Raw genomic sequence first — 27,651 nt, 5'->3', positions numbered from 1 at the left:
AGCATGTCATGAAATAAATTTTTTAAGAGCTCCAACTGAACTAATTCCATGGTAGTAATTTATTATGAGAGTAGAGATTACCCAGAATTTTAAAAATGTAGCCAGATTTCTTAGGTTAAAAAAAAAAACCAAGCCCAACATATAAATGTAGATTCTTTTTATGAAATGCATTTCAACTTTTAAAATGTTGCATGTAAATGAAAAAGTTAATTTTGAATTTTCGATTACTATTTCTTGTAAATAATTTATTGAGATTAAATTCATGTAAGACAAAGTTAACCATCTGAACAATTCAGTGGCATGTACACAAAGTTGTGTAACCACCACTTTCATCTAGTTCTCAAACTTTTCCATCACTGCAAAGTAAAATCTCTTATTTATTCATCAGTTTCTCCATATTTTCCTCTTCTTCCAGACCTTGGCAATTGCCAGTCTGTATTCTTTTTCTATGAACTTACCTGTTCTGGACATGTCATGTAAATAGAATCATAGATGATATGACCTTTTCCTCTGGCTTCCTTTACTTAGCATAATGTTTTTTGAGGTTCATTCATGTTGTAGCATTCATCAATATTTCATTCCTTTTTTTTTTTCATTCCTTTTTAAGGCTGGATAATATTTAATCATGTTGTATGTATTACATTTTTTTTTTGTATCACATTTTTTAGTCCATTCATTTGAGGGACATTGGGTTTTTTCCACCTTTTTAGCTATTGTGAATAGTGCTACTATGCACATGAGTGTATGTATACTTATTTGAGTCTGTGTTTTAAATTCTTTTGGGTATATACCTAGTAGTGAAGTTTCAGGGTCATTTGGCAATTTTGTGGTTAACTTTTTGAGGAAATGACAGACTGTTTTCCTGGATCACTTTTTAATAATAGCAGCTTTATTGAGATATAATTCACCTACTACACAATTCAGTTTAAAGTGTAAAATTCAGTGACTTTTTTGGTATATTGATAGAACTGTACAAACCATCACCACAACCAATTTTGGAACATTTTCATCCCCTGCTGCCCAAACCAGTAACAGTTACTCTCCTACGCTATACCTCCCTAGCCCTAGGCAGTCACAAATCTACTTCTGTCTATAGATTTGGGCTGTTCTGGACATTTCATATAAATGTAATCAGACAATATGGGGTCTTTCATGTCTGACTTCTTTTATTCAGCATAGTGTTTCAAAGTTTATCCATGTCATGTCATGAATCAGAACTTCATTCCTTTGTATTGCTGAATAATATTCCATTGTATGAATATGTAACCTTGTATTCATCCATTCATCAATTAATGGGTATTTGGATTGTTTCTACTTTTTTACTATAGTGAGCAATGCTACTATGAACATTCATTACAAGTTATTACGTAAATACATGTTTTCAGTTCTCTTGGTTATAGACCTTTGAGTAGAATTGGTGGGTCATATGGTAGCTCAATGTTTAACATTCTGAGAAACTTCTAAACTTGTTTTCCCAAGTGGCTACACCATTTTGTATCCCCATCAGTAATGTATGAGTGTTTTTATTTCTCCATATCCTCAGCCACACTTGTTATTGTCTTTCCTTTTGATTATAACCATCCTAGTGGGTATGGAGTGGTATCTCATTAGGGTTTTTATTTGCACACCCCTAATGACTAAAGATGCTGAGCATCTTTTCATGTGTTTATTAGCCATTTGTAGATCTTCTTTGGAGAAATGTCTGTTCAGATCATTTGCTGATTTTTAAATTATTTTTTGTAAGACTTTAAAAATATATTCTAGTTACAAGTTCCTTATCAAATGTGTGATTTGCAAATATTTTTACCCATTCAGTGGGTTGTCTTCTCATTTTCTTGATAATGTTCTTTGAAGCACAAAAGTTTTAATTTTGATGAAGTCCAGTTTATTTTTTCTTTGGTTACTTGTGCTTTTGAGTCAAATCCAAGATTATTTGTACTTCTGTTTTCATCTAAGAATTAAAAAAAATTATTTATTTATTGGCTCTACTGGGTCTTCTTTACTGTGTGCTGGCTTTCTCTAGTTGCATTGAGCAGGGGCTACTCTCTAGTTGTGGTTTGCGGGCTTCTCGTTGCAGTGACTTTTCTTGTTGCAGAGCACAGGCTCTGTGTGCATGGGCTTCAGTAATTGTGGCTCCAGGGTTCTAGAGCCCAGGCTTGGTAGTTGTGGTGCACGGGTTGAGTTGCCTGTGGCGCACGGGATCTTCCCGGACCAGGGATCGAACCTATGTCCCCTGCGTTGGCAAGTGGATTCTTAACTATTGGATTGCCAAGGATGCCCAAGAATTTTGTATTTTTAGCTCTTCCATTTAGTTATTGATCAATTTTCATATATGGTATGAGGTAGGGATACAAATTTATCCTTTGGACATGAAGAGTTGTCCCAACACCATTTGTTGAAAAGACTATTCTTTCCCCATTGAATGATCTTGGCACTCTTGCCAAAAGTCAGTTGACCATAAATGTCAGGGTTTTATTTCTGGACTCTCAATTCTATTCCATTGATTTATATGTCCAATCTTATGTCCTGGCTGGACCATCCAATATGTCCAGCCAATACCACACCATTTTGATTACTGTGGATTTTGTAGAAAGTTTTGAAATTGGGGGTGTGAATCCTTCAACTTTGTTTCTCTTTTTCAAGATTGTTTTGGCTTTCTGGGCCCCTTGCATTTCCATTTGAATTTTAGAATCAGTTTCTTGAAAGAAACCAGCTGGAATGTTGGGGTGGATTATGTTGAATCTGTAGATCAATTTGGGAAGTATTCTTAAACAGTTAAATCATCTGATTCACGAACACGGAGTATCTTTCCACTTACTTAGGTCTTTAATTTCTTTCAATGATGTTTTGTAGTATTCAGAGTTTAAGTTTCGCTTAACCCAGGTATTTATTCTTTTTGATGCCATTGTAAATGAAATTGTTTTCTTAATTTCATTTTTGGGTTGTTCATTGCAAGTGTATGGAAAAACAGTTGGTCTTTGAATGTTGATTGATCTTAAATCCTGAGACTTTGCCAAGCTCATTTATTAGCTCTAGTAGATTTTTAGTGGATTTCTTAGGATTTTCTATTTATAAATCATGTCATCTGCAAATAAAGGTAGTTTTGCTTCTTCCTTTCTATTCTTTGCCTTTGATTTCACTTTCTTGCTTGACTGTCCTGGTTACAATCTCTGTTACTGTTAAATAGAAATGCAAGAATAGGCTTCCTTGTCTTGTTCTCGATCTTAGGGGGAAAGCATTCAGTCTTTCACCTTTAAGTGTGATATTAGCTGTGACCTTTCTTTTTTTATGGATGCTCTTTATCAGGTTGAGGAAGTTCATTCCTAATCCTAGTTTATTGATTTTCTTAAATTAAAAAATGGCATTTAATTTTGTCTAATGCCTTATCTGCATGTATTGAGATGATCATGTTTTGTTTTTTATTCTGTTATTGAGTACATTAATTGAATTTCAGATATTGAACTAACTTTGTATTCCTGACATAAATCCCACTTGATCATGGTATATAATCTTTTTTATATGTTACTGGATTCAGTTTGCTAGTATTTTGTTTAGGATATCTGCTTTTATATTCAAAAGATATATTGGTCTCTATTTTCCTTTTTCTTTGATGTCTTTGTCTGAATTTGATATCAGAGTAGTACTAGTCTTATAGAATAAATTGGAAAGTATTCCATCTCTTCTATAGTTTAAAAGAGTTTATGAAGAATTAGAATTAATTCTTTAAATGTTTGGTAGAATTTGTCAGTGAAGCCATCTGGGCATGGGCCTTTCTTTGTGGGTAGTTTTTTGATTACTTTTTCTACTCTTTACTTGTTATAGTAAAGTATATTGTCATATTTTCTATTTCTTCTTGACTCATTTTCAGTAGTTTGTGTCCTTTGAAGAACTGGTTCATTTCATCTGAATTATTTCTTAGCACATACTTGTTCAGAGTATTCCCTTATTCTTTGTAGTCTTCCATTATCTTTTGTTGAATATATCAATGTTTATTATAAATTCCATAGTAATCTGTGGAAACTGATACAGTGTGTTTATTTATATTTATCATAAAAAGTTTTTCTCATTCAAAAATATTATAAGATTGAGAAAGCAACTGAAAATAATAATCATTCATCATTCTGCCACCCAGTTTTTTTTTATATAGGGTATATTTTTTATCATTCTAAATATTAATTTTTTTATAGCCTTGCTTTTGGCACTGAGACATTATTTTGTAAACATTTCCCAAATTGTTATGCTTTGTAAACATCATTTTAGCCATTGCTAAATGTTTCATTAGTGAATAGGCCATAATATAATTAATTATTCCTCAATATTTGACATTTAGGATTGAAGAATTTACATTGAAGAATTTCTTTATGTGAATATTTTTCCTTATTTTGTTTTATTTCCATATCTAGGTGATTTGACATGAAATTTCTATGTCAAGGGCTATGAATGTTTTGAAAGGTTTCTTGATAGAAAAGTTATTATTTCCTTATTACTAACTGTATTGCAGAGAGTACTGACAATATTCTACATATATTTTATTTAGTCCTTGCAATAAACCTGAGTAAAGTGTTATCATTACTTTTTGCACTGAGGAAGAATCTTGTGCTCAGTGATTAGGTAAATACTTGTCAAGGTTATCCCCGAGTTGGCATTTGAACCCAAGGAGTTCTGAATACAGTGTTTTTTGCCATCAACCATTACACCCTTTCGTGATGCCTTCCAAAATTGCTATTCTTGGAAACTAGCTAAATGTATGCATGTAAAGTACCTTTTATTTACATAGTGCTTTTATAGTTGGACAACATCTTTCACATATATTTGATCTTCACAACCTGTGAAGGATTGTTCTCAATTTGCAGAAAAGGAAACAGGCTTTGAGAGGCAAAGTGATTTGCTTAAGAAGACATAACTAGTAAGTGGCAGAGCCAGGCCTGGAGCTTACTTCTGACTAGTGTGAAGGATTTTTTCCCACCTTGGTTATTGAGCCCCACCACAGCATTCTGCCTCCAGAGTATCATGGCAATTTTTGAGAAACAATAGCCTACATATAAAATTGAGGCTATCCCTTTCTTGTGGGCTATCTGCCTTCCATGTAGAGAAGTAGCATTGTTGTGTTGTTGTTGTTGTTAGTTTGATTCTTTTGTGATATGCACTATGGGAGAGAATAGTTGTTGCCAAAACTCTTGGAGGAAGCTTTGATTAGTTTCTTTTTCTTCATGAGGAAATGGAGACTTAGATTAAAGAGCTGCCCAAAGTCATGTACTAGTTGATGTCTGAGTCTGAATTGGAACCAGCTCTGACAGATACCAAAGTTCATGCTCCTTTTGATATGCTGCCGTGACATGTAAAACTGGAATTTATCCAAAAAAACCAGAAATTAAACATTGCAGTTTCCTTCTCTTGAACTTCACTTTACACTTAAAATTTTATATTGATGGGTTTTGAATGAATAATCTATTACCTTTTATTTTTTCCTGTAGAGCACTTTGAAAACACTTTATTTTCTTTTATTTCTTCCCTTGAGACCACTTAGAAATGCATTTATTCATTTATTTTAAGTGCTAGGGTTCCTACAAAGGCTATCTAGCGTTTTTGGCTTTGAAGTTTGATGCTTTTAGCTATGACAAATGGAAATTTTCTCTAATGGATATTGTTCTTTTAAAAAATATTTGTCCTCTATTTTTGCCTAAAAATGTAAAAATACTAAATAGCAATCTGTTAGAAAAATAAAATTCAACATAGCAAATTTGAAGATCTAATTGGCTTTATTGAATGATTCATGAATCAGGCAGCATTCCATCTAGAAAACAGAAAAGAACTTCAAAAAGCTGCAGAAAAGGAGAGGTTTTTAAAGACAGAAAGGGAGTGGGACAAGGAAATCATAAATGAAAAGAATTATTTCAGGCAAGGTCAACTTCCTTTGGGGAAAAACAGGGGTCTATCAGGTTGATTACCTCACTAGTGCTGGCCAGGAAATTCTAGACAGGTTAAGATTACATTCCTAGGAGAGGCTGAAAATGCAATTAGGTTAGGTTCCGAGTTTCTGTTTGCTGACATGGAACTTAGCACAAGTGACTCCATTTGGGGCCTGTTGCCTCTTTTTTTTTTTTTTTAACCAATTCCCCTGTTTTCATCAGACTCTCAGCCTGAGAGATATGAAACAAAACAAAACATTAGCACCACTCCCAGCTAATCTCTGAGTTCTTGCAATTTTTGTTGATCTTTTGTGTGCTATTCACAGATCAATGTTATTTGCTTAATCTCTGTGATATGCACAGGCCATGACTTCACAGTTTTTAAGTCTGTCATTTTCTTTGTTCCTTTTCTGATGTTCCAGTGTTAGAGAGCTCATTTGCTTAGTAATGAGTGGCTGCAGTCATTCTTTTAAAGCTTTTGAGAGGATATAATGTTCCAGGGAGACTACCGTGATTATGATAAACAGGATAATTCCCAGTGTTTGCGGTGTACTTCAAAACCATGGCGCCCAAGACTCAAACCAATCAAAATCAAATAAGTCAAGGAAAGACCCTACTGAAGGATTTACCTTTTTAAGTGACTTGTTCCGTGATCTTATGTAGCTGAGTTTCAACTTCGCCAGAAATGTTAATCTAGGTGCAGCAGGTAGTGTTGGCCATAGCAGACACTTCCCTTACGAAGCTGAAAGGTAATCAAGGACTAGCCACCAATGGGAATTTGCCGTATGAGTCAGGGAACTCAAACCGGGCCTCTGTAACAACCTAGAGGGGTGGGATGGGGAGGAAAGTGGGAGGGAGGTTCAAGAGGGAGGGGACATATGTATACCTATGGCTGATTCATATTGATGTTTGGCAGAAACCAACACAATTCTGTAAAGCAATCATCCTTCAATTAAAAAAATAAAATTTTAAATTAAAAAAAAATAAGGGCTATCCAATTATCAAGAATAACTTTGGCCATAGAGTCTCAGGATTTTCACTGGACAGCTTTTGCTTTAGCAATGAATTCTGCAGTAGGATAAAGAGTTAAGGAGAGACTCCTGATCATAGCCTATTTACATTTATTTCTGAACAGGGAAGTAGGGACCAGCCAAAGAAAGCAAATCCTGAATCATGAAAGCCTTCTGGTAGGTTCTTTATAACTTGACAATGCAAATTCAGGGGAGTTGACCAATGAGGTGTCTCTGTAGACAGGGGATCAGTTAGGTCACCTGAGAGACATTGCTGAGTTATGCACCAGTCATCTAGGTGTTCATAGACCCAAGGAGAATGTTAATCACCACGGACAAAGATAAATCCTGTCAGGGCACAAACTACTTCCAATAAGGTAGTACTGTAAAGAGACAGCTCAGGCTTTTTTGATGATGACAGATTTAGCAGTGAAAGGTTACCCCTCCCTTTGGCAATGGGCTGGGAGATAGTGGGGATGGTGTTACCTTTCCAGGCCAATACCAGAGTGAAGGAAAGAAAGAGAAGAAAGGATTTCATGTTTAAAGTATGAAGTCTGCTTTTAAAAAACTTTTTTGGCTGCCCTTTGAGGCATGTGGGATCTTAGTTTCCCCGACCAGGGATTGAACCTGTGCCCCCTGCAGTGGAAGTGCAGAGTCTTAACCACTGGATCACCAGGGAAGTCCCAAAGTATGAAGTCATGATCCAACATCTTGGGAGGAAGCAGTCCATATTAATATCAGCTATTTGTCTTTTTGTCAGTCTGATTTGGAGGTCTCTAGCATTTGTGTAGGACAGATACCAGGTGGAGCCTTCTTGGGCTGTGAAATGTGTTCAAGTTCCTAATGTTTGACTGTCATCTGGGTAGTGAAGCATATCTGGTATGGTCCCTTCCAAGGAGATTCAAGGGCAGTCTTTGTTCTTAGTGATTCCAAGTCAAAAGGGTAAGAGAAAATTGGAAACATTAGTTTGGTGAGTTATAGCCAGATAATTGAGGAAGCTATAAGAATATAGGATCCTGTCTAATACATAGGTATTTAAAACCTTAAAGACAATGAACTGGATTAGAATCTAATATCTACAAAGGTGCAAACATCTTTCTTTCTAGAATTACCTCCATTTTTTAAAATCAAAGATAATGACAATAAAACTGATTTATTTGCATTATACTTGGCCTGGTTATTTAGATAGGCGCAGCAAGAATAGTAATTGACCATATGGGTTCTTTTTAAGACTGCTTTGCTGGAACCTTGTAAGTAAGGTACCAGGTCAACTTTTCTAAGGGACTTTATTGGCTCCATAAAGTCAACCTTGGTTCTTTAAAGCTCTCTGCTCCTATCTGAGTCTATGTACATCTCTCTCAAATATAGCATTCCAGTTAAAGCTTTTGTACCCAGTGTTTCTGATTGTGTCCTGTTACAAGGATAACAGATTCTCATTTAGCTTATGTAAATAGCTATTTTGCCATAAAAAGAATGCTCAGGAGTCTCCAAAATTTGGAGGAATCAGGTAGGGAGAAAAAGTTAATGTTTGATATTTGTTTACAAAAGTGTATTTTTACCAAATTGTTTTAAGTCATAGATAGCTTAAGAGAAAAAGTTTCCTCAAATCTGGAAAAGCAAAACATTAAAGAACCAGCAGTGCTTCAAGCAAGAAGGAATAAAAATTATAATCACCCTTTTCAGTTCATTCATTTCTGTTATTAATTCTCGTTCTGCTTTAATCTATTTTCCCCCATTAGTTCTAGAAATTCTTACCCAATTCAGTATTTTTTTAAATTTTATTTATTTATTTTAAATTTATTTTAGTTGGAAGATAATTACAATATTGTGATGGTTTCTGCCATACATCAACATGAATCAGCCATAGGTATACATGTGTCCCCCCCGTCCTGGACCCCCCTTCCACTTCCCTCCTCACTCTATCCCTCTAGGTTGTCCCAGAGCACTGACTTTGGGTGCCCTGCTTCATACATCGAACTCACACTGGTTGTCTGTTTTACATGTGGTAATGTGTATGTTTCAGTGCTGTTCTCTCAAATCATCCCACCCTCTCCTTCCATGAAGTCCAAAAGTCTGTTCTTTACATCTATGTCTCCTTTGCTGCCTTGCATGTAGGATCATCAGTACCATCTTTCTAAATTTCATATGTATGCATTAATATACAGTATTTGTCTTTTTCTGACTTCACTCTGTATAACAGGCTCTAGGTTCATCCACCTCATTAGAACTGACTCAAATGCTCCTTTTGATAGCTGAGTAGTACTCCGTTGTGTATATGTACCACAACTTCCTTATCCATTCACCTGCCAATGGATATCTAGTTTGCTTTCATGTCCTAGCTATTGTAAATAGTGCTGCAGTTAACAGTGAGGTACATGTGTCTCTTTCAGTTCTGGTTTTCTTGGGATATATGCCCAGCAGTGGGATTGCTGGATCCTATAGCAGATTTATGCCAAGTTTTTTAAGGAATCTGCCCGCTGTTCTTCATAGTGGCTGTACCAGTTTGCATTCCCACCAACAGTGTAAGAGAGTTTCCTTTTCTCCACACCCTCTCTAGCATTTATTGTTTGTAGACATTTTGATGATGGCCATTCTGACCAGTGTGAGATGACCAATTCAATATTATGATCTTAAAGTTATCAGAAACTTGTGTTTGCCAAATCCTTTCCATGAATCTCCTTGAAGATGGGTCACTTCTGCAGCAACATTTTTGCAGAAGCATCTGAGTAAAATAATAACTGTAAATGACAGAAGACTTTAAAAAATGCCCGTTGTTAGAGATCTAATGAGAATTTATTATAATGGAACTGACAAGGAAATGTGGTTATTTGTGTGACACTCAACATTGTAAAATGATAACTGGAATTGTGATAATACTATTCCTGGACATTTCATTCAGACTTTAGGAATTGCATATGGTTTCTGGAACATTTATAACTTATACAACATAAAGGCTTAGTATTACTTCTTATTTGATGATTCTTGCTATGTAACTTAACATATCAAACAAGTCTGATTAGTTTAGCATCTTCATTTTTTTGAGGAGAGGAAACAAATCTCTTGAGATATTCTACAGGCCCTCTGGAAAATACCAAAGCTAGTTCGAGGTTAAAAAACTTCATTCAGAATTTTATTTTGGGGAGGCTTGTCAGAATTTAAACAGTTTTAAAACACTTGTCAAATAGGATCATAGGTCACTGAGAAATGATACTTAGTTATCCATTTAATCATAGTGACAAAGACTTTGCAGGAAAACACAGTTATTTTTTAAACACCTTCACTTCAGTTCAGTTCAGTTGCTCAGTCGTGTCCGACTCTTTGTGACCCCATGAATCGCAGCATGCCAGGCCTCCCTGTCCATCACCAGCTCCCGGAGTTTACTCAAACTCATGCCCATCGAGTCGGCGATGCCATCCAGCCATCTCATTTTCTGTTGTCCCCTTCTCCTCCTGCCCTCAATCTTTCCCAGCATCAGGGTCTTTTCCAATGAGTCAGTTCTTCTCATGAGATGGCCAAAGTGCTGGAGTTTCAGGTTCAGCATCAGTCCTTCCAATGAACACCCAGGACTGATATCCTTCAGGATGGACTGGTTGGATCTCCTTGCAGTCCAAGGGATTCTCAAGAGTCTTCTCCAACACCACAGTTCAAAAGCATCAATTTTTCAGCACTCAGCTTTCTTCACAGGCCAACTCTCACATCCATACATGACCACTGGAAAAACCATAGCCTTGACCAGATGTGGACCTTTGTTGGCAAAGTAATGTCTCTGCTTTTTAATATGCTATCTAGGTTGGTCGTAACTTTCCTTCCAAGGAGTAAGTGTCTTTTAATTTCATGGCTGCAATCACCATCTGCAGTGATTTTGGAGCCCCAAAAAATAAAGTCTGACTCTGTTTCCACTGTCTCCCCATCTGTTTCCCATGAGGTGATGGGACCAGATGCCATGATCTTAGTTTTCTGAATGTTAAGCTTTAAGCCAACTTTTTCACTCTCCTCTTTCACTTTCATCAAGAGGCTTTTTAGTTCCTCTTCACTCTCTGCCATAAGGGTGGTGTCATCTGCATATCTGAGGTTATCGATATTTCTCCCGGCAATCTTGATTCCAGCTTGTGCTTCTTCCAGCCCAGCGTTTCTCATGATGTACTCTGCATATAAGTTAAATAAACAGGGTGACAATATACAGCCTTGATGTACTCCTTTTCCTATTTGGAACCAGTCTGTTCTTCCATGTCCAGTTCTAACTGTTGCTTCCTGGCCTGCATACAGGTTTCTCAAGAGGCAGGTCAGGTGGTCTGATATTCCCATCTCTTTAAACACCTTAGATCTTTAAAAATTTTTTTTTATTTTGTATGGGGGTATAGCCAATTAACAATGTTGTGATATTTTCAGGTGAACAGCAAAGGGACTCAGCCACACATATACATGTATCCATTCTCCCCCAAACTTTCCTCCCATCCAGGCTGCCACATAACACTGAGCAGAGTTCCATGTGTTATACAGTAGGCCCTTGTTGGGTAACCATTCTAAATACAGCAGTAAACACCTTAGATCTTTTAATAGAGAAGATTCAGCTTTCTTTAGTAATCAAAGACCTAATAAAGACAACATGGCAAATTATTTGGACAAAACACAGAATTTTTGTTTTCTAGGCAGATTACTTTAAAAGGTAAAGAAAAGCTTTTTTCAATGTCTTACTAAGAGAAGACAGGGATTCCCTGGTGGCTCAGAGGGTAAAGAGTCTGCCTGCAATGTGGGAGACCTGAGTTCGATCCCTGGGTCAGGCAGATCCCCTGGAAAAGAAAATGGCAACCCACTCTAGTATTCTTGCCTGGAAAATGCCATGGACGGAGGAGGAGCCTGGCGGGCTACAGTCCATAGGGTCATAAAGAGTCAGACACGACTGAGCAGCTTCACTTTCAAGAGAAGACAAAGAATTCAATAAAACCTGTGCTTTTAACAAAGAGAAAACCAAATTAAAAACTCATCTTTTTTTTTTAATTAAATAAATTGATTTTAATCTTAGTCATCTTGACCACACATAAAATTGTTTTGTGAGATTTGGGGGCACAAGTTTTTACAAAAACTTTCTTTTTTAGCATTCAAATCTTGTCCTATTTTTTTTTTTTTCTCTTTCTCCTGAAATAACCTCACTTTAGGATAAAATTGCTTTCCTTTCCCTCAACAACATGCGTTTCCTTTCCTAATACCTTCTTTTGCTAAAAGCATACATCTTACTTTCTTTGTATACAGAGATAGTTTCCCTGATTTTTAGTAGGTTTCATTACATATATTAGAATTCTTAATCCTTCAAAACCCTAATTTTATTGAAAATAAAGAAGTAACCAATTATGAACTCTCTTTTAGCATTCTATGGTTTGGTAAATTTCTAAATACTTTTTATAATTAAATTTTCACTCAGTATATTTTTCAGTGTGGCAGAAGCTATGTTTACTAGGAGACCTAAATATCTTTAGTTTCCCTGTAAAAGGAAGCCAAAAGCAGTAAACCTATGTTCAGTAATCAATATTTCATTATTTTACCTTACTTGGAAATGATCTGGATATTCAGTGACTATCATTTAGGCTTCCCTGGTGGCTCAGACGGTAAAGTGTTTGCCTGCAATTCAGGAGACCTGGGTTTGATCCCTGGGTTGGGAAGATCCCCTGGAGAAGGAAATGGCAACCCACTCCAGTACTCTTGCCTGGAAAATGCCATGGACAGAGGAGCCTGGTAGGCTACACTCCATGGGGTTGCAAAGAGTTGGACACGACTGAGTCACTTCACTTCACTTCATCCATCATTTAATTTAATTTAGCTTGGCAAAACTTTAAGGTTTCAAGTTACCAAAAAGATTTGGAGAAACCATTAAGGAAAGTTCACCTAAAAACTTTTATCCTATTTGCATCCATTCAATTTACTTATTTCACTTAATTGGTATAAGTGCTTCATTTCTTTGAGCCAGTTAAATAGAGCTGTCTTACATATTAATTTTGGCAGTACCCTCTGAAGGTAGAAAATACTGTATATCTATAATACACACATAGACACACATAAATAGACAGTTGCTAGAAGGGACCTTATAGCTTCTGTTTTAAAATTACTGCCATGAATTGGGTACAGTAATTCACTAGTTGTAAAATAAATTGAATCTAAATTGTTTTTCTGGTAGGTAGAGCAAGCTAAGGTTATCTGCTCAGGTGGGTAAAGCATTTTTACTAGTATTTTTTGGGGAAGACACTTAGAAGATTTTTTATTTGCCTATTTTTTATTTGACTGTTTTCCCTTTCCTTTACTATAAGGAAACAGTCAAATGAAAAAGTTCATAGAACATTTATATCTCAAAGGTACAGAAAAAGAATGCAAGTTCCGCTAAGGGGTACTTTGGTTTCCTAAGGCCAGATTTTTTTTTTTTTTTTTTACAAAACTTACAAGCTTTTTGAGATAAATAGGGGAGGTTTAGTCAGTTCAGTTGTTCAGTCGTGTCCGACTCTTTGCGATCCTATGAACTGCAGCACGCCAGGCCTCCCTGTCCATCATCAACTCCCGGAATTTACCCAAACCCATGTCCATTGAGTCGGTGATGCCATCCAACCATCTCATCCTCTGTCGTTTCCTTCTCCTCCTGCCCCCAATCTTTCCCAGCATCAGGGCCTTTTCCAATGAGTCAGCTCTTCGCATCAGGTGGCCAAAGTATTGGAGTTTCAGCTTCAGCATCAGTCTTTCCAATGAACACCCAGGACGGATCTCCTTTAGGATGGACTGGTTGGATCTCCTTGCAGTCCAGGGGACTCTCTAGAGTCTTCTCCAACACCACAGTTCAAAAGCATCAGTTCTTCGGCACTCAGCTTTCTCCAACACCACAGTTCAAAAGCATCAGTTCTTCGGCGCTCAGCTTTCTTTATGGGGACTGGTAAAAGGAATAGGTAGACTGTGAACTGCCTCTGGGGTTGTATTCCCAGTTTTACAAAGATTTGTAAATAAGGATAGTTGCTTTCATTTCCTCAGGGAATTGGGTTGCAACTTAAAATGACATCATAGGCTGATCCTCTCATCAGCTACATTATTCTTAATTTGTTTTCTTCTGTGTGTGTACACACACACACACACACACACCCCACACACCCCTCTATATATCAGGGACAAGATTTCTAACCTAGATGGAAATTTTTTTTTTTTCCTAGATGGAAATTAAAAGATTTCTGTGTTCTGGACTTAGAGCTGTTTGCCTTTGAAAGGTTTTGGTAAATCCTTTCACAAAGGCTTTAGAAGGTTTTTCTTTCCCTCTGGGTACATAGTTTCATTTTGGTTTAGTGGAGGAGACCTAAAAAAATATTCCTATCAGGCTCTGAATATCAGCTTTCACTTTCTGACCAACTTCTGACCATAGAGCTACTTTATTTTTTTTTTCCATTTATTTTTTTCATAGAGCTACTTTAAAAAAATCCTTTAAAATATCTTGTCACTTTTCACTTGGGACAAACAGTAAGCATTTACCAATTTTCAGTTGGGATAGGCAGTAAATGTTGACAACCCCTTGGACTTAAGAGGCATCCCCATAGAAGGTACAAAAATTTTTTTAAATTTTTTTCTCTTTTTGGGTACTATAAGCAGTGATGTGGGAGAGCTGACTCTGGGAAGAATTCTCACCCTTAGCTGGCTTCTGCCAGTTTTCCCAGGATCCCATCTGCAGACTCCGAAGGGGATTTAAAGTAGAGGGTATAGCTCCAATATCTACCAGACGCCAAGATTTTTCACTAATTTAATTTTAGTTTCCCTTGGCTGTTTAAGGGAATAACATAGCAGTTTCCCCATAAAGTCCCTTAGAGTCTCATCAAGTCTGAGAGGGATCCATATGAGGGCACTCCTTCAAGGGTAGATATGGGGGTGTAAGTCCAGTAACTTGGCCGACTTTCAAGGTCTTGTAGTCTCTTTAGAGTGAAAAGATGGTTTAGACTGAGGATTACTAGAAGGAGTACTCAACTAGAGGAGGAAAGGTGGGGGGTACTACGAGTTGAATCTGTCTTGCAGTCTTTTGTTTTAGGTATCTCTTGTGTCTAATTTTTTGTTGGCCTTTTTCAGTGAATTTTTCAATGAAGCTATTCTGGAGTTATGAAGCTTTTTGGAATTCTACATACCAATTAAAATAGATGTCCCATTTTGTTTGTTTAGGAACCCTGCTTTCAAGTGCACTTCTTAAATGATCTTATCTAATTGGAATGTTCCTCTTAATGGCCCTTGTAATTTCCCTGAGGGCTGGTAGCAGTTTAGTAGGATCTTCAGCTGCAAATGAAGTTCAGCCCACATTGCTGTCCAGCCATATCTCGCTGCACATGGGGTACAACCCACATTTCTTTCAGCCATATTTTGGGGCCCCTAACCTGATGGCTCTCAAACTAAGTTCCCAGGATCCAAAACAACAATCTTGTCTAATTCCAGGTTGTTTTTGATAAGATTTTGTCATTTTTTGTAGATATTTAAAACTTCGCGAACCAGTTTTTAGACATAAAATAAACATATGTGTCAGAAAGTGGCACACTCAACTCCTTGAATTTAAGGACCCTAGTTGTTGTTGTTGTTATTTATTTATTTTTAGTTAAGCCTTTGGATCTCTCAGAGCTAAGAAAGACGAATATGCTGCTGTATTGAAGATTGCGTGATGTTTTACAGTGTAACTCATTACACAAATTTTCTTGAGGTTGGCAGGCAACCTAATGTCGATCTAACCCATTCAGTGACCACCTTGTCCTAACATGAGGGTATTTTAGAGTTAGGTGGCAAGTACTTTGATAGCTTTCAAAGTACTCGACTTATGCCCACCAATTTTCACAGCTTTTTTCTTTTTTTTTTTTTTAGCTTCCAAGATTTCTATTAGCAGTAGCCTTTATCCATACAAAACAAGACAAACAGTCATGTGCACTTCATCACAACAGCCATAACCGAGATGTTAACAGTGAACTGGCCAAGAGAAGGCACTGTGTACACCGCCAGCAATTCCCAAATTGGCAACTGGGAACTGGGGAAAAGTCACAGCCAGCAGACCCCCAAAATGAGGACTGTGGATTGGCCTGGGTTTCCAAAAAGGGGTAATATATACTGGAAAACCAGTTAGATCAGGAGCTTCATGCAACGAGAGCAGAACTCAAAACAGAGAGGAAATTACCCACAGCCCTCAGAAGTGGTGAGAAAGACAGAACTCAGAAGTGTTTGTGAGTACCACGCCTTTGTTTCTCATATTCTCTAAAGTCATGGAAAGTCTCCTTCAGTCCTGCTGGTGCCACCACCAAATCTCTTTAAAAAAAAAAAAATTCAACTGAGTAAATTTGAAGATCTAATTGACTTTTTTCAGTGATTCATGAATGGGGCAGCATCCTATCTAGAAAATAAAAAGCTTCAAAAAGCTGTAGAAGAGCAGAGGTTTTTAAAGGCAGAAAGGGGTAAGATAAAGAAGTCATAAGCAAAAAAAAAGGAATATTTCAGGCAAGGTGACCTTCCTTTGGGAGAAGATAGGCATCTATCAGATTGATTACCTTACTAGTGCTGGCCAGAAAATTCTAGGCTGGTTAAGATTACATTCCCTGGAGAGGCTGAAAATACAATTAGGTTAGGTATTATGTCTTGGTTTATTGACATGGAGCTTAGCACAGATCTGTCCATTTTGGGCCTGTTGTTTCTTTTTTAACAGAAGCAAATATTTCTTTAATTCTTGTAATAACATCTAGTTAACTTAGCTGTTTTAAAAAAATCTAACAAATCAAACTATTCATAGCTTCATGAGGCATCCCTTCCCTTTACCCCTGGCTCTGTATCCCCCCAATTCCACTATTTCCTAGTGTTAACTTCTTTCTAATGCTATATATTTGAATATGGGACTTTCATGGAAAAACAATGAACGCCACTGTTTCCTTTATCTTTGTTGTTCTTTAGAGAATTTTCTGAAAGAAAATTTAGAGGGGTCCTTATCATCCTTCTTACTATTACTGGAAGATGCTTGGTTATAATTGCCATCAAGCATTCTTTACTGGCACTGTGTAGTCTAGCAAAAATCCCTGTGAGCTGGGACGTCTTTCATTTTCCTCTTTAGTGAAATGGGACATTGGATAAGACATTCTTTAAAGTTCTTTCCACTCAAAGGACAGTCACTGTACTCTATAGCAACAGGTGACATGTAGACATAAGAGACGTTGATTTTCCCCTTTGCCTCGCTTGCTCATTCCCTTTAGCTTGTTACTCCGTTAACATTTTCACAGGTTCTAGTGCCTTTCCTTTTTTTTTTTTTGAAGAGGGAATTTGACCATTCTGCTTTGTTTTTCTGCCACCATCTTATTTTTAAAAATTGCAAACCTTCAGAGAAGATGAAAGAGTAATACAGTGGATATCCATATACTTTACCTAGATTCACAAGTTGTTAATTTACCATTCTCTCCCTCTTTTTTCTCTCTCTCTCCCTCCTTTCTCTCTGGCTCCATTGCCTTCTCTATTTGAAAGTAAGTTGTAGACATCATGGTATAAACCTCTGTATACTTTACCATTAATGTCCTAAATGGACAGGAGTGATGCTGAAGCAGAAACTCCAATACTTTGGCCACCTGATGCGAAGAGCTGGCTCATTTGAAAAGACCCTGATGCTGGGAAAGATTGAGGGCAGGAAGAGAAGGGGACGACAGAGGATGAGATGGTTGGATGGCATCACTGACTCAATGGACATGGGTTTGGGTAGACTCCGGCAGTTGATGATGGACAGGGAGGCCTGGCGTGCTGCAGTCCATGGGGTCGCAAAGAGTCAGACACGACTGAGCAACTGAACTGAGTGTCCTAAAAGAGGCATATTCTCTTACATAACTATAATACTATATTACACTGAAAAAATTAATAGAGTAATATTTTCTGGCATATAATTCATATTCAGAATTCCCCAGTTGTGCAGAAGTGCCCTTTGTGGCTGTGTTTTCTTTCCCTTGGAAGAAGAGCCTTGCCTAGCCTTCTTGTTCCCTCCATCCACTCTGCTTTCTCTCCTTTTCCGAGCTTGCCCCTGAAGGGTGCATTCACACCGCTGTCTCCTACGTTTTTATTTATCCCACCCTGTGTAATATGATTTAGACAAGTTCTTGAATGACCTCGAAATCCCATGGAGCATTTTCAGTACTTGTTTTGCTTGACTTCCTGGCAATACCTGTCCCTCCTGTATACTCCCATCTTAAAATGCTCAATGGCCCTTAGCTTCAGTGACAGCCTCTTCTCCTGGTTTTCCTATTATGTCTCTGTTTGAACTGTTTATGAGAGCTCCATTTTCTCCCAACTTTTAAATATTGGGGCTCCTCGGGGTTTCTCTCGGCTCTCTTACTTGGTCACTCTAATGCTCTCCTTGGGTGACTTTACTCCTGTGGCTTTAATTATCATCAGTGTGTCAAAGCTGCTGTATCTTTATTTTCAGCTCATCTCACATACTATAAACTCTGGTTTGTTGGCCTCAATTGGGAATCATTTTAGACAAGTACATTTCTTTGTAAAAGGAGACTACTGTCTCCATCTGACATTACGATCCCTCTCAATAACAATTTTTAGGTCCTCACTTTTTAATATGATAACGTGTTGGCCTTATTGTTTATGTAGGATTGACACTACAAACAGTTATTGCTTACATGAAACAGGCAAATAAAAAGCCAATCAACCTTTTTGTTCTTTATACCACTTAAATTCATCTTCATCTTTTCCCTTTTTACTGTGTGATTAATCCATCTTTGCTTTAGAGATGTCAAGTATGATGAGACTCTGACATTGACTCTTTAGATAGCCACTCTAGTACTTTAGAAGGTAGAAGGTAGTGCTGAAAGGATATGAAGTCCCACTTCTTTACTTTTTTGGGCCAAATTTCAGCCTTGACTAAATTCACCAAGAAGCCAGCCTTATAGTTGGATCCTGTTAATTACTAGAAAATCCTGTTACAGATACGTATCAATTCAATATAAGAAAGAGCAGTACCTCAGCCTTAATTGCCAATTTTAGGTATACCTTGTTTTATCGCACTTTGCTTTATTGTGCTTTGCAGATATTGTATTTTTTACAAATTGAGGTTTGTAGCAATCCTATTGGCACCATTTTTCCAGCAGCGTTTGTTCACTTCATGTCTCTCTGTGTCATATTTTGACAATTCTGACAGTATTTTCAACCTTTCCGTTTTCTTATGGTTGTTAGCAGTGATCTGTGATCAGTGATCCTTGATGTTACTATTGTAATTGTTTTGACATATTTTAGCAATAAAGTATTTTTTAAATTAAGGTATGTACATTTTTAAAGACAATGCTATTGTACGCTTAGGATACAAGATAGTATAAACATAACTTATATGTACTGGGGAAAAATTTCTGTGACTATCTTTATTGCATTATTTATTGTATTGTGGTTGTCTGGAACCTAAATCTCTCCAAGGTATGCCTGTGTTTCCTATAATCAGAACACTTCTATATGATTATGGCTTTATATTGCATTATCTTTCTAGCAGCTACAAGATTTGAAGATTTAATGCTAATTATATTTGATCTTGGGTGAATGAATGTGGCAGTATAACTCCAATTAGTAATTAATAACGAAGACGTAAAACGAAATTGTAGTTAAGGTATTTAATTTTTTTTCTTGAGTGAGGATTAAAGGTCGTTATTGAATTGTTGAGTACAGCATACTTCTTAACAAGAAAGTATTTTAGTGATTTAAAATAATAGTAAATCTTTTACATAGCTAAATTTATTATACAATAATTATTTAAAAATTTTTTATTTTTATGATAATGATTATTTTAGAACAATCATTCTGCTGCTCCTTTTCAGCTGCTCCCTCCCATTTCCTGGCTACCATGGCCACCTGGAACACCTCGACCTCTCTGGGATCTTTATGATCAAATGATCATTATCCTGTTCTCATAATCTCTCAATTTTCATTGAATCTTCTGGACTTCCCATTGTCTCTGTATCCCCACCCCTTCTTATCTTCACTTTTATCCCCATCCATTTCTCCCCATCTTCTGTTGGCTATTCCTTGAACCAGTTAACAAATGTACACAGTAATCATGTTTCAGGCCATTTAAAGGAAGAGTAATAGGTGAATTGTTTGTTCCTAGATCAGTTGCTAGCAAACTTTGGCTATATTTTCTTTTTTTAATTATTAAATTTATTATAAAATGAAACAAAGATGAATATTTTTAATGGTAAAAGGTAAAACTCACAAAGAAAATAGACATCTATTTCTTCTGATTTTTGCTTTTGTCTAATGGTTTATGATGGCTATAGTTTCTTGATGGGAAAGCCAAGGATATTAGTAATTGACTTGGATTTTTCTACAAGGATAATTCAGATTTTTTTTTTTTTGAGTAGCCTTTAGAATTTGTCTTTTGTGCCCAGAAGGTTCTGATTTGAGTGTTCACAATTTCACATCCTATTTTATCCTTTAATGGTTATTTTCAGCTTTGCTATAGGCTTGGTAGGCTGCAGCTGGGGCATTACAAAAAAAAAAAAATACGAGGAATGAATTAGAGTATTTTATAATTGGAAAGAATCTTAGAGATTATATAATTCCAAATTCTCATTGTTCATATGAGAAATTGAGGACCAGAGAGGTTAAGTGATTTGCCTGAGGTTACACAGTTGGCACCTGGTTGAGTTAGGACCTAAATGGAAATCTCCAGATACAAATTCAGAACTTATTTTTATTATCCCATGTGAATGGGTTGTTGGGTGGGCAAGCGTGTGAGTAATTAAAAAGTCAGAGGAATGACTTCTGTTTCTTCCCCTTCTCTGACTGGAAGGCCAGATGTTTCCAAGAATAATAAAACTATGATATCTTTTGTCATTTGGAAAAGTGATAGTTTTGTTTAAAGTACCTGTCATTGTTTGAAGACTGGACCTCAGGCTTTCCTCTTATTTCTTTCTTGTTTAAGAAAAATGCTTTCCAGGGACAAGGATGCTGTATTGTGCGCTTGCTGGCAGGGATGCCAGGATTTGTGGAGGAGCGAGCCTTGCAGGGTCCCTGCCTTGCTTGCTGCTCAGGAAGCAGGCTTTATGACCATCTCCTGTCTGCTGGGCGTGTATGTGCTTTGACCTGTTTTTCCGATGAAGTTGGAAGTCTCACTGGGACAGCCATACACTCTAGCAGATGGCAGATACCTGTAAACAAAAGTGACAGTGAAAACTGTGGTCCCAGAATTGAGCCACACCCTAGTCTCTCTGTGCTTTGAACAGCTGAGGCAAGAGACGCTTTCCCTCCTTGTTTAAAGTCTTTTGCTTCTAGACGGTTCATTCTTTTTCCAATTCATTTGAATTCGTTTTAATCAGCTGTATCACACTGGTGTCTCTCTCCTGACTTAAAGTTACATTAAATATTCACTCATCCTGTTGCCTCCTCAGGAGGCCTCTGCCAGCAGAATTTCAAAAGCAGAGTCTTTAAATGCCTTATCATTCTGAATATAAAACTTCTTATTTAAAGGACTGTCGAATAAACTCCTATTTAAAAAACCAAACGAAGCATAAGATTCACCAATTAGCATGAAGAGAAACACAAGACAGTAAGTTTTAACTGAACAGTAATTTAATTCATTCATTCAGTCATTTAATAAATGTTTATTGCACATTTACTATGTTCCAGGGATGGTTCCAGACCCAGGGGACATAGCAGCTAACTCTGTAGACCAAAATCCCAGCTTTAATGGAGATTACATTCTAGTGAAAGGAGACAGTAACAAATGGGTGAAACATATGCTCTATCAGATGGTGACACGTGCTGTGGAGAGAAAATAAAGGAGATAGGCAGTGGGGGGTTGGGTGCCATTTTACAAGGGGTAGTCAGGAAAGGCTTCACTGAGAAGGTGATGTTTGAGCCAAGACTGTGGACTTTGAGGGAGTCTTGTGCATCCTGGTTTCCTCAAGAAAGTCTTTGAAGGGTACTAGAAGTTGCTAGCCTCTCTGAAGCTGAAGTTTCCTTATGTGTAACATGGAGATGATAATACCTGTGGGACTAAATGTCTTATAGTAGACTATTGAACTTATGGTGCTACTTTGCTCTACTGTTAGTTATAGAAATAACAATAAACTTGATTTTTGTTTTGTTAATACTAAATAGAAGAGACTTTAGTGGTCATTTATTCTACTACATCACTATGCAGATGAAAAGGCACTGAAAAGATCAATGGCTCTATGGAAGTTAAGATCTTGGGCTATGGGGTCATTGAGACCTGGGTTCAATTCATTGCTGTCCTTTTCCACTTATTGGCTAGGTGCCCTTAAGTAAGTCTCCCCTAGCTTCACAGAGTGGCAAGGACTGACTGCAGAGATGAGTTCCTTGCCTGGCCCTCAGTACGTGCCCAGTAAATAGCCCTGGAAGAGTTCTGTTATGCTTGGTGAGCAGAGAGCCCCTGAGATGGGAGTTGGTTGATCATGATGATGACTGCCCCACAGAAGAGACCTTGCAGGTGTGCCTGGGCTGCACATATGATACGGTGAGAACACTTGAGTTTTCCGACATTGTAAACTGCCAGTTACTTGCTTTGTGATATTGAATGTCACTTGATTTCTTCTCCCTGTGGTTTTCCCCTGTAAAGGTGATGATACTTGACCTTATGCCTATTTCCTGGGGTTTTCTGGAAGCTGAATAATGAAATGACAGTCTCTGTAACCTGACAGCCTTGGAGAAGTTCATAAACAGACACCCTCAGATGACTAGTGTATACTCGTTGTACCACAGCAGTACTAAACTGAGAGGCTGGATCGCTGCTTTCCGAACTCAAATTGTTCTTGTTAGAGTCAACTCTTAATTCTTATGTGCTAACTGGGAAAAATTATAGTCTGAATAAAAGGAGCCAGCTGGTGTTGATTACTCGTCACTCTAAAAGTTGAGCAAGGCATAAGAGACTATAGTTTAAATCTCATTATCTCTCACCTGATTTCTTTCTTCAAAGCTGTGAAGCTGCAGGATGGTTCAGAGGCTCCCAGCCCCAGAAGAGAGCCAGTGTGCTTGAATAATCTACAAGCAAGACAATACTTGTCACTATAGTTGCCATTTATTTATCAAGTGTTTTACACTGGGCATTGGACTAAACTGTTCACCTATGGTATCTCATTTCATCCTCATAGTAACTCTGTGAAGGAAGACGGGGGAGTGTTCTTTTATCAGTTGAATTACAGGTGAAGAAGGTGGAGTGAATCATACTTCTCAGTATGTTGTACATTGTCATACTGGTCTGCACAAGACTGTTTCTTAGGGTAGTTCACTAGCTTATTCGCCTTTAACCATGTACTCTTATGCTCATTCATTTACCCACCCCTCACAAATAACTGATCTCTTATTTTTAGTATCTTTTCCTTTCTGTATATTCTTATGAAACATATCTTGTGGTTTCATGTGTGTTTAAAATTTATATAAAATGGTATGTTATATTTTATTCTGTTTCTAATTTTCTAATAACTGTTCTGACTGAAGTACTATATTTTTAAGACCCATCCACATTGTAATATATTGCTTCCAGTTGTGGCATAATACTCCATGGTGTGCATCCACCACAATCACATCTTCTCCTTCCTAGCAGTGGACAGCCAGGCTGCATTGGTGTCAAACTCCCTATTGCCACCAACAAAGAATTACTGTATCCCTATATGTCTCCTTTATGACCTGTGTGAGAATTGCTTTGGGGTATATAGTGAAGGATGGAATTGCTACTTCATAGGGCATGCATAGACTTCATATGCCTAAGTAGTGCCGGAGAAGGAAACTAAAGCTGTGAAAGCTCTAATAACTTTCCCGAAATCTCATAGACAGTAATCAGCAGAGATAGGATTAAAAAATTCTACTCTAATGGCTGTGTCATCATTAGTCCTATTTGAGACTTGAGGACATTGTACAAAAGCATAAAGTTACATCTCATTGTCTGTAGTTTTTATGTTCTTAGAACCTAGGAATCCAGGTGGACTGATTTTTTTTCTGAAGCACCTATCGGTGCCCCCATAGCTCCATAGTAACTGTTTTTCTTTGTCTTTCATATCCTGTGGGTCTGCAGCACTAAAAGCCGCATTGGTCATACAGAACTGGTACCGAGGTTACAGAGCCCGATTGAAGACCAGACAACGCTATGCCCTCACCATCTTCCAGTCCATCGAATACGCTGATGAGCAAGGCCAGTTGCAGGTCTGTTTTGCAAGCTTGTCTCTTCTTTTGATAAAATGCTTCTCTTTACTCCTATTGTTGAAAGCATGAAAGGTTGAGTCCATTTTAATAGCGGAGGAACCTTGGTGAAAAACTTTTATAGAGGATATAGTGACATTGTTTTGGAATAACTATTGAGAGAGTATGATTTGGGAACAGGATGGTGTTTTTCAGTTCTGAAGTTCATATTTTTAAGACAGCTGCTAGATGTCCAGCTAACTAATAAATGGTCGTCTTCTTTTTTTCAATATGTGCCCTATTAGTAAAATTGCTACTTCATGAAGTAAAAAATACTTTAAGGAGTTAAATAAATGGAAGAATTTCCTGGGGTCAAACATAGGAAAATTCTAGAAGAAAATATAGATGGGTGGGGAAAGACTTTTTCAAGCTTTCAAAAGCAATATGTAAATCCAACTTTAACAATAAAAAGATCTCAGAAAGATCTACAATATGTTTGTTAATGAAAAATCAACTTGTGGAACAATATGAAGAATTTTATCCCATATATGTGAAAGAAAATACAACATACAGTAAAAGTTTGGAAAATGATATACAGTAAATATTTACTGTGTCTATTTCTGGGAAGAAGCGTGGTATTGGTAGGTGGGAGGGGACTTCTCATTTTTATTCTGTATCATTTGTATTTTTCAATAATTGTATATTTATAAATGTATCACACAATATAATTTAAGTAAAATGTTATGAAAATAATAAATATAATTAAAAGTAATTAAAATTTCAAAAAGAATTAAAGAAATTTCTGAATTTATTCTTGGTAGCTATAAAAATTATATACTATTATTTAGTCAGATATTCCCTGAACAGTTTACAGCACTGACTGTCCTTTTAAGCACTGTAGAATATAGTGACGGAGATTAAGGGAGAGTGAGCTCTTAAATTGATATGCTTTATACACAAATGTTCCAGTATTAGTACATTCTTTAAATATTGAGTCTTTTTTAATAACAAATTTATCGGGGTATAATTCACCCATTTAAAGTAGACAATTTAGTGGCCTTTAGTTTATTCACAAAGTTGGGTAATCATCACCACAATATAGTTTAGAACACTTTCATCACTACCCCCTTCAACAACAACAAAAAACCTCTACACTCATTAGCACTCACTCCCCATTCCTGCCCTCTGCCTTCCCTGACAACTGCTAATCCTTTTTTTGTCTTTCTGGATTTGCCTTTTGTGGCCATTTCAAATAAATAGAGTCACACAGTATGCGATCTTTTGTGACTGGCTTCTTTCACTGAGCATAATGCCTTCAAGGTTCATCCATGTTATAGCATGTGTCAGTACTTCATTCCTCTTTATTGCTGAACGTTATTCTGTTGTATAGATCTAGGACATTTTGTTTATCCTTTCCTCAGTGGATACATCGTTTGGGTTGCTTCAACTTTTTTTGTCTATTATGAATAATGCTGCTATGAATATTTGTGTGCAAGTTTTTCTGTGAACATATTTTTTTCAGTTCTCTTAGATATATACCTAGGGGTGGAATTTCTGGGTCATTGAGTAAGTCTGTGTTTAACTTTTTGAGTAAATACTAAATTGTTTTCCAAAGCAGCTGCACCATTTTACATTCCCACCAGCAGTGTATGAGGGCTTTAATTTTGCCACATCTGTGTCAACATTTATTATTATTTATGTTTTTGATGATAGTCATCCTAGTATATGTGAAGTGGTATCTCATATGTGATTTCTATTGACTCTTAATTGATAAATCCATCAACAGCTTTAAAATCATACATTTTGGTATTTGTATGGAAGGTTTTCCTTCCCAGATCTATTCCCAGATTGATAAGGTTCCTTAGTGTTCACTCTTCATAGGAGATGAGGCTTGGAAGTTACTTGTGCTGTATACATGCAGGTCTTTGCAGATAATTTGTAGTCACAGAGGCAGTATCTTGGTGATGGTTGGAATGCTGGTAGATTTCCGTCTTTCCTTCCTCCCTCCTTCCCTTCCTTCCTTTCCCAAATATGTTTGACATTTAAGAATATCTCTTAAAAAAAAAAAAGAATATCTCTTACTCTCACCATCAAAAGAAGAACATAATGAAAAAAAAATCTAGTAGCTGTCTTAGATTGGTTTCTTAGCATCAGAGTCTGAGATAGGGCTTCTTGTACAAGTGACTTCCTGAGAGGGCATTGGCAGGAAAAACCTGTAAGGGAGCGTGAAAAGCAAGACAGGATGGAGGGAAAAGCTAGGCAAAAATATGGTTTCTGGAAAAGTCTGACCTCAGCCTGATCCTGTTGGGAGATCTGAAGTGTGGAATGTGTCAGATTGTCCCACCAATGGCAATGGAGGCGGTGGTCTGGGCTGTGATACCCTTGCTTCAGTTAGTCATTTCCTGTGGGCAGTCCCCCAGGAGGGGGATATCTGATATCCTAAGCAACTCTGCAGGGGTAGTACTGCCCATCAGCTGAGGAAAGTCCTGGGGAGGAGGAGGGCCAGCAAAGACGGGACCCAGTAACATCTATGGCAGCTTGGAGATGAGAACCTCAGAGAAGTAAAGGGGACTCACATGGAACACCAACAACGTTTGCCACAGTACCTGTTTGGGGTTCATTAATTGATCGGTGTATTTTTATTTTGTACAGCTCTCCAACTTCTTCTCCTTCATGTTGGAAAACTATACACGTGTGCAGGAGAAAGAGCCAGGTAAGTAGAAACTCTAGTCTTTTGAAAGGCAGTCATTAAATATTGAATTGTCTCATCAAGGAATGTGAACTCTGAAAATGGGAGAACACTAAGAAATTAAAAAGATATTGTCTATGTGACACCAAACAACTGGTGAAATCAGTTCAACTGGCTTTTTCCATCCGATTGGTGTCAACTAAATGACCATTTAGTTTTTTTATTAAAAAAAAATATTAGATTTCATTCTACTTTAGTGTGTTGAGTATCTTCTCTGAACCACAACCTACTGATGTACAGTAGTAACTTAGTAAATAAGATCTTATTTCTTATCCACAGAACTTTTGTGCTGAGAGATCAAAATATCTTGACTATTTCATGAAACACATCTGAGGGGGTATGGAAGATTAAACATAGTGGGCACCATCATGTTTCTGTTTTCTCCATAGCTAGCTAGCTGTCAGTCTGTCTATTTGTCTGTCATTTATTTAGTCATTCTGGAATGATAACTAAATAAATCATTTCAGATATAGACAATATAAGTGTGATTCAAAATGATTTTAAAACTATAGTTATTCACAAGCCATGTATTCCTCTTGCAAATTAATCTGCCTGTTGTTATTGTCAAGGTAGACACTTGACTTAGAAACCTATTCTTCTTTAATTTGGACCAGCTATTTTTTGCTCTAGTTAAAAATGTGTATGACATCTAAGAGCATCTTTTAATCTATTGGGCGCCTTTCAAAGTGGCAAAAGAATGGTGTTTTAATGGTATGCTCTGAGCTAAGTACATATGTGTGAAACTAATTGAAGCATTTAATGATCTGTAAAAGGTTTCTGAATGGTAGAATAGCCAAACTGGAGGAGTGGGGAGTGGGTGGAAGTGGGCATTTTGCCATTTTTT

At 37.1% G+C, this 27,651-nt stretch overlaps 1 protein-coding gene across 8 annotated transcripts in view; it reads left to right on the top strand.

The window, feature by feature from the left end:
• The window catches only part of PPEF1 (protein phosphatase with EF-hand domain 1), a 139,822-nt gene that overhangs the window by 39,655 nt on the left and 72,516 nt on the right, over positions 1–27,651 (top strand). For 6 of the 8 annotated variants that reach the window (XM_061136304.1, XM_061136302.1, XM_061136303.1 and 3 more), the window contains 3 exons: positions 15,773–16,125; positions 23,955–24,082; positions 26,711–26,771. In XM_061136304.1, coding sequence (XP_060992287.1) covers positions 16,041–16,125; positions 23,955–24,082; positions 26,711–26,771 — 274 coding nt within the window. In that variant the 5' untranslated portion in view covers positions 15,773–16,040. The remainder of the gene's footprint in view (positions 1–15,772; positions 16,126–23,954; positions 24,083–26,710; positions 26,772–27,651) is intronic. The other 2 variants (XM_061136308.1, XM_061136305.1) reach the window with 1 other exon arrangement.

Source organism: Dama dama, chromosome X, assembly GCF_033118175.1.
Source record: "Dama dama isolate Ldn47 chromosome X, ASM3311817v1, whole genome shotgun sequence".
In the NCBI taxonomy this organism is placed as follows: Eukaryota; Metazoa; Chordata; class Mammalia; order Artiodactyla; family Cervidae; genus Dama; species Dama dama.
The sequence above is the reverse complement of the archived record's forward strand: the minus strand, read 5'-3'. Positions and strand labels throughout refer to the sequence as shown.